At 39.7% G+C, this 7,896-nt stretch overlaps 1 protein-coding gene across 3 annotated transcripts; it reads right to left on the reverse strand.

Moving 5' to 3' along the window:
• Positions 1-811: 811 nt before the first annotated feature.
• On the reverse strand, positions 812-7,266 carry LOC106754261 (protein STABILIZED1). Of its 3 annotated transcripts, XR_001375285.2 has the most exons (3): positions 3,991-7,266; positions 1,238-1,382; positions 812-1,138 (listed from the first exon to the last, which is right to left on the reverse strand). XR_001375285.2 is itself a non-coding variant. In XM_022777870.1 (2 exons), exon 1 carries the CDS (start codon positions 7,160-7,162, stop codon positions 4,040-4,042), a length of 3,123 nt encoding a protein of 1,040 aa, XP_022633591.1. In that variant the 5' UTR covers positions 7,163-7,266; the 3' UTR covers positions 812-1,379; positions 3,991-4,039. The 3 variants fall into 3 exon arrangements, 2 of the variants coding, with proteins under 2 accessions (XP_022633591.1, XP_014491759.1); XM_022777870.1 differs by having other exon boundaries at positions 812-1,379; XM_014636273.2 differs by having other exon boundaries at positions 812-1,382.
• Between the last annotated feature and the right edge of the window lie 630 nt (positions 7,267-7,896).

Raw genomic sequence — 7,896 nt, forward strand, 5'->3', positions numbered from 1 at the left:
GTATGTAGCAAATCAACTCAACTTTTGTTCTGTGCCAACTTGGCTCAACTTATTGTCCAATCAATTTGACTCAACATTTGACCTAGACTAACCTAGCTTAACTTTCGACTCAAACCAATTTATCTCAAACTTTTAACCTAAGTCGACTTGATTGACTCTTTAACCAAGCCAACTAAATTGAACCTTCAATTAAAATTGACTCAACTGAACATTCAGTTTGAACCGACTCGACTCGACATTCATAAAAGGAGTGATAGTAAAGTATAAATGAGTAAAATTTCAAATTTCTTATACTTTTGAATATATTTAAAAGTTTTCTATTTTATTCATTTGAAATATCTTCCAAAATTCTTTAAATGTGATTTTTTTTAATTACTTTATTTTAAATGTAAAAAAAAAATCAAATTCTTCAAATAATTAAATTACTATTCTAAATTACCTAATCCAAACACACCTAGTTAGTTGTTTTGAGTAATGTGATATAATAAAATGTTGAATATGTATAAATGATGGACATTGCAAGAATACTTTAAATACTTAGTTATACTTTTACAATTTTCTATTTAAAAAAAAAATTATACCAGAATGATTGGTATAATACCATAGTAATTACATAAATTGAGAATTTTATTAATTTGTAATAATTCGATTGCAAAAACATTAATTCTTTGTCGTGATTTTAAATTTTACTATTTTTCTTAAATTTATACCCGTTTTATAAGTTGAATTCTTAACTTGTGTTTTGTATTTACCTCATGAGGCGCTATCACGCTGGCTAGCGAGTGTAAATGAAGCCATAATAACCAGCAAGTTTAATCAATTGCTCTGCAAGCTTATAATAAACATATATTAGATGAACATCGGTTCTTTGTGTGCTTTTAATCAAATGTCATAAAAACATTGGCACTCAAAAATAGTATCAGAATATTCATTTTCAATTGTTTGTATCTGCGCATACAGACATAAGTAAGGTTCATCTTTTGTCGGACACCATTTTCTCACATAAATCCCTCGCCCTTTTCTCACTCTGCGGTGAAACAGCCTGCTCCTAACACCTGATAAGATGGAGAGTAAACAGCAATCTCGTAGAAGTGAAGGGACTAAAGCTCCATGTTGTTTGGATTGAAAGTAGTAGTTCCTTGAACACATCAGAATATTGTTGAATGATCAGTTTCGTCAAACTTCACTTTTAGTGGCAATCCAATTGGTGCAGTTCAAAAGGCAGTGGTTTTCTTACATGGATTCTCAGAAATACGGTATACATACAACAAATGCAGCAAATGCAGGCTACCGGACTATTGCCTTTGATTTCAGAGGCTTTCTGAGCATCCAGCGGAGCAGAAAAGGCAAACTTACTTGACCATGATCATGTCGTGGGTCTTCTATAGATTCATTAAGCAAATAGTTAGCAGGGTATGCAACAACATGTACTACACAATACAGAAACAATATCTCTCAAACAGCATAGTTTTATGATACACAGAATAAAATAACACTATACAATTCTGAAACCAAATTTTATCACCAAAATTTCCATTATGATGCTAGGTAAGTTATAAGGAACATGTATAGAATCATGGACTTGTATAACCCATCTACGCCCATACCACCATTGCTCTCTGAGGAAGTTATTGGCAACCTATGCATTACTATATGAACAATCTGGTTTCCGATTTGCATTGTAGCTTCTCAGTCCCACTACCTCTTTCAGAAATCTGGTAAAAGTGGATATGTTTTCCTTGTTATTCTCAAGGAGTGAAATCTAAATATCTAAATATTTGTATACAACCAATGTTCTTTCACATTCTAGGGTACTTACATAATTTATCAAGTACAGTTAATGATTCACGCAGAACTCTTGGAGTGGAAAGTAGCATAAGAGATCCTAAAGTCACGGTTCCAGCAATGCTGATCATGGATGAGAAAGAATGTCTTAAAAGTCTTCTGGCATGAAGGACTACATCCGAAGTGGGACAGTGAAACATTTTGTGCCAGACTTGGGCATATATTTATTCCATAAGGAAGCCAATTTGTGAATGAATAATTCCCACAGAGGAGACCTTTCACTGTTGAATTCCTTAACAAACAAAGCATATGATGGTCTGATGCACTACTGCACAACAAGGGATTCTCTTGTGCTGGGATCATTTATAAACCTACTATTTCTAAGTACCTTGAGCAAGTACTTATTTTATCAGAGCTTTAATCTACGGTCACAAATAAGCTAGATTGCTTTTTGATAAATACTATTTAATACTTGCACAATTTCGTGCTACCCACGCTTCGGAATTTAAGTTGCTACAGAATGCCCAATATCTTATATTTTTCTTGTTATTAAGTGTCCAGCAGTAATTAAAATCTGAAAACAGCACCAAGAAGTTTTATTAAACTTTTCCGAGAACAGTCCTCATGTCCTTTTGCTCCAGTTTGACCTATTCGCCCAATGTTTCATTATTACCAACTATTTCCCACTTACACATGATTGGATTTAAATATCATGACTTAGCTTCAAGGATGGCGTCCATTCTAATGTTGGTATTTTAGATTATGCGATTAGAATTGATAGAAACGGCCCTGAATGGCCTGTGATCATAATTGCTACTTGACACAATAATTAGGCATTACTACCTTATGAATTGTTATCATATTTAGTTTCAGATGTTCAAGTCATCATAATTTCACTATTTTAAACTATCATGGTTGTAGGACCAATCCTAGACAATAACCACCAGTGATTAACCAGTAATTTTGTTTACAAATAGTATATGTTCCATCATCAACATTAATAAATCATAATGATGACCTGCTAAAGAGACTAAACAAGTCAAACAGCTAGATTTTGCGCGAATCCCTTCGCCTTAGTGCCCAATCATACATGAATCCATGATTGCAAAATTTGTTCTTAACCTGCATCATCCTACATCACGTTGACCTTCTACCTATCCGTAGAAATTGTTTATCCATCCTAATCTGATAACCTAAGTCAGTTGGTCACTATATACTGACCATTCTTTGCTACTATCAACAATCCTGATGAAGCTAGAGATCTATAATAGTATAACTCATCTTCAAAGTAGGCAACTTTTTCATTTTCAATGAACAAAAACTTAAACAGCTACACAGTTCGGATCATGAAACTTGTTATAGAGGAGCATGGTTACTATGCAACTCGGTTCTCTGTTGCCACAAAGTTTCAGTAACAGATGTGACAGCTCAGAAAATAACAGATTGCCTCTACGGAAAAGCTAGAGGAAAAAATGCATATAAAATACACTAAATTGTGCTCAAAATCATGTTTAACTAGGAAACCAAATGGAGAGGGTGAGAACATAGTAATGTTCAAATAAAAAAGTCATCTCATGAGAAGACAATGTAACAGCCCAGGGTTACTTAACGTCGGCAGTGCCCCTATACATAGGGCACTGAATCATCAACGTTACATTTGAGAGAGATAAATATAAAGCAAAATACAAGAGGGAAATTAAGTGCATATAGGAACTCGGGCTATCTTTTTTGTCAGAAAAGCTGCACCAGTTTCACTACAGCTCAAATTGTAACAAACATAACGAATGTCATGAAATTAGTATCAGAAAACTAAAATGAAAAATGACTTGACATAACTTGCTTGGAGGTTCGTTTTTGTACCCAATACCCTGATGTTTAACTTTGTGTATCCAATCAGAGCTAAATTAGTTTGATTGTTATAAGCATGCCAACAGAACACTCAAAACAGAAACTAGACAAAATACAGATTTTCCAGATTGATGGGAGAGGTCAAGTTGAAGATTGTATGATACAAAAGAAATAAACTACAAAATCAGGTAGATGACAAAAGAGTAATACACAAAAATACAGAGTTACGGATGAAGGAAAAAAAGTCAGGAAAAAAAAATGGATCAAAACAAATATAAAAACTCCTTCAATATTCTATATGAGACATATTCAAGTATAAATTATTGATGAATATTCAAAATTCTCTTCGAAACTAACCATTTATGCCACAGCTCAAGGGCATATGTGATGTTACAGCCTCGGCAAATCAATGTTTATTATTCTCGGCTGCATTCTCTTCCTTCCCAAGTGCAACAACTACTTTCTTCAAGATGGATTCTGTTGGTTGATGAGAGTTCTCAACTGCCTTTGAGATTGCTTGCCATTTCTCTCCATGTTTTGGTTCAGCAGCAATACATCTCTTCAATACATCCTTCTGGTTCTCCTCAGTTCCATGTTGTAGTTCAAATTTGTAGCACAATGCCCAGAAATCCCCAATGTCAGGAGCTAGCGTCACAGCCCGATTCAACCAAGTCCTAGCTTTGTCCACCTTCCTATCATGCCAGAATAATTTGGCGACAGCAGCAATAACATGGGCATCATGGTCACATTTCTTGATAGCATCCACACTCTTCGTTTTACGTTGTGGACGTGGAACCATCTCAATTGATGCTGCCCACAGAATACCACTGTTAGGACACTCCTGCAACGCTTTTGCCATCAAAATATCAGCTTCTTTCTTATATCCATGCTTCAATTCCGCTCTAACAGCAGCTAGCCAGAGTTCAGGGTTTTGAGGATTCTTCTTTCTAGCCATTGTGAGAACTGCACGAGCTTTACTCAGTCCATTCATCTCCTCTTCAAGATTAGCAAGAGAAAGCCAAAGAGGTACACAATTAGGACAGTTTTTCAGTCCAGATTCGTAGACCTTCTTTGCTTCCCTCATGTGATCAAGCCGTTTTTCAGTCTGATCAAGTCGCTTTGCATTCTCGGCAAGCTGTTCCTCTAGTTGGCCAAGCATCAGCCACAATTTAAAGAATGAAGGGAATTGCTTCAGACCTTCGTCCAACAATCTCCTTTCTTCTTCAATGTTCCCCAGCTCTCTCTCCACAATAGCCGATTTCATCCAGACTCTTTCTGTACCTCCTCTCTCTCTAGCTTTAGCCAACAACATCCTAGCTCTCTCCGGTTCATGGTTTTCAAATTCTAACTTGAAAGCAGCAAGCCATATTTCCTCAGAATTGGGAATGGCAGCATAAGCTTCTTGGAGGATAGCACGAGCTGCAGGCACATCTCCAGCCAGCCACTTCTCTTTGGCACCCATAAGCCAAAGAACTTCAGCCTGTGGTCTGTATGTAACAGCTTTGCGAAGTAATGCATCCAGAGATTCCCTGGTACCATGACTCTTTTCTAGCTGGGCAGCTTTGAGCCATATGCTCTTTTTAGTTAAGAAGACAGTCAAAGCATGAGCATAAATAGCTCTAGCAGTCTCAATAGAACCCCTTTTCTTGCATTCCTCTGCATCAGCAACCCATGTCCTCTTCCTATCTTCTTCTTCAACTCCAATCCCAATAGTATTATGTACTATTGCTTGGCAAGTTGCAACCGACCCAGCTCGCTCCGCCGCCTCTGCTTCCTTCATCCAAGCTTCCCTATCAATTACCAAACCTTCTCTCTGCAAAGCCCTTATACCCCTTTCAATGATCTTCCCAACCATGGAAGTATTGCCATTAGCTTCTTCCAACTTCGCAGCTGTTATCCATATAGCTGGTTCCTTGGATAGCCTCTCCCTCGCCCTATTCAGAACCTTCTTAGCATTGTCATAAGTCTCCAACCTCGCAAGCGCAAGCCACAGTTCGACATGCAAAGGACAACACTCCACGGCCCTGTGAAGCAAAAGCCTAGCATCCTCCTCATTAGCAAGCTCCACAACGGCCTTCCACAGCCTAACCGAATCAGGAATGTGCTCCAACCCCTTCCTCAAAACCCTACTCCTGTTTGCATCATCATGCTCCAATTTCGCAGCCTGCATCCACAACTTCACCGAATTGGGAATCGACTTAACACCCCTTGCAATCACCGCCTTTGCCTCATCCGGATTAGCCAGCCTACAAGCCTCCAGCCACACATCTTCGTTCTTGGGACACTCCTCACACCCTTTCTGTATCAACTGCCTAGCTGCCTGAAGCTTCCCTGCTAACTCCTCCAGCCTTGCAGCAGCAATCCAGCCTGGAGGGTGCTTCGGATTTGTCTGAGTGACACTTTTTAATAGCAACCTAGCCTTCTTGAAATCCGAAATTTCAGCATCACTGGTAATCTTCATACTATTAAGCACGGTCAAATACCCCTTGGGATCAACATTCGTCATCCCAGAAACCGAATCTGACAGCCTATCCAACTTCAAAGATAACACGGTACCTCTACCCTCACCCACGGCAGTCAAATCCGTAACTGGGGTTTGTGCCCATGGAGTCTCCGTTCCATTAGCAGCCCTACTCTTAGGATCCAACGCTGTGACATGCTCTTGTTCCTGCCTTGCCTTCTCAAGAAGAGTATCAGGCACAGGCACAAAACTCTCGAACCTCTTCTTCTTGTTTCTGGACGAATAACCCCCACTCTCGAATTTCTCAAGACTCTGCCAATCATCCGAAGAAAGAGTATACAATTTCCTCTTCAAATCAGCAAACTGTTCGGTGATCTTAGGGTTTGAAGCACGATATTTCTCAATCTCTTGCTTCAACCTGGCCTCCCTCCTATCCTTCCTCCGTGAATCCATCCTCTTGTCAATGGCTTCCCAAACTGCATCTGCTTCTTTGTCATCCTCGTCGTATTCCGCAGAGGCAAATAACCCGACATCATTCCCTTCAAACTCGTCGAACTTTTGATTCTCGTCATAGCCTTTGTCCTCGCCCTCGTCGTCATCCTCCTCCTCACCGGGCTTCCCTCGCCCCCGCCCGGCGCCGGCGGTTCCGCCAATAGTTGTGGCGGAGCGGTCGGGGAGGTCAGGGGCGGCCCTTGCGGGACCAATATCGGAACGAGTGGTGAAGCCAGTGGCACCACGGCCAAGTCCGGCGACATAGTTGGGAGGGGGCTTGGAGTTGAGGAAATCGAAGCGGGGTTTGGGGACAGCCGGAGGATTGGTGCCGCCTAGGAGGGGAATGTGAAGGGTTAGGGTTGAGTAGGGTCCGACGCCGAGATCGGAGATGAGAACCGAATCATCGCCGTCATTAGCGGCTGATAATCGGTGACTCTGAGAGAGGAAGAGGCGCTGTTGAGAAATTGGAAGGGTTAGGGTTTGTTGGATCGCAAGTTTGAGGTGATGGAGAGTGGTGGTGTTGGGGTTTACGTCTATGGCTAGGGTTTTGTGGTTGGGTGATGCGATAAACACCATGGTTAGCTATGGTGTAGCTCAAGGAGAAATTCGTAACTATCGTTCTGGTAGAACACGAAACAAATAAACAACCAAGACTCCAGAAAGATACATATATGTTGGACTGACACCGACAAAAATTAACGGACCGTCGTCCTTAACTTGATCTGGGTCTTATTTCGATATTTTATTTGTATTAAATAATTATAAGGATTAAATATGATTTAGTGAAAGGTCTTATGTTAAGGCAGTTAGGCTCATAGACTAAGGACCTTAGTCTTAGAAGAGACTTTTCAGAAATTCAAGTTCATTAGACAGTTTTCCTTTTTCTCTCTAGAAAAAACCCTTTTTCCCTAAAAGGTTCTCTGTCTTCTCTCTAAAACACCACTCTGCTGAACCGTTCAATTTCTGTTTTGAAGGTGTCTAAGCGTTCACAGCAACAAAGGCTTCACTTTGAACCGATTAGTTTCTTCGTCTCCTTCCGGTAAGTGATTTTCCTATTTCCTTCGTTATTTTCAAAATCTAGGATTTGGGGTTTTACTGATTTCATGCAGTTAGAACCCTCCCTTTTCTAATTCCTATTATAGGTTCAGTTGATCTTGTCTCTGCGTTGGGGTACTGTCTTGAGGTCTTGTGAGTTGTTCTATGTAACCAAAAGGTAAGGGGAGCTAACTATATAAGTATTTTGTTGTTCTGATTAATTCCTGAATTTATGAGAAAATATGTTGAATTGCGTTTGTACACTGGTTAACTCT

Source organism: Vigna radiata, unplaced genomic scaffold, assembly GCF_000741045.1.
Source record: "Vigna radiata var. radiata cultivar VC1973A unplaced genomic scaffold, Vradiata_ver6 scaffold_86, whole genome shotgun sequence".
Lineage (NCBI taxonomy): Eukaryota > Viridiplantae > Streptophyta > Magnoliopsida > Fabales > Fabaceae > Vigna > Vigna radiata.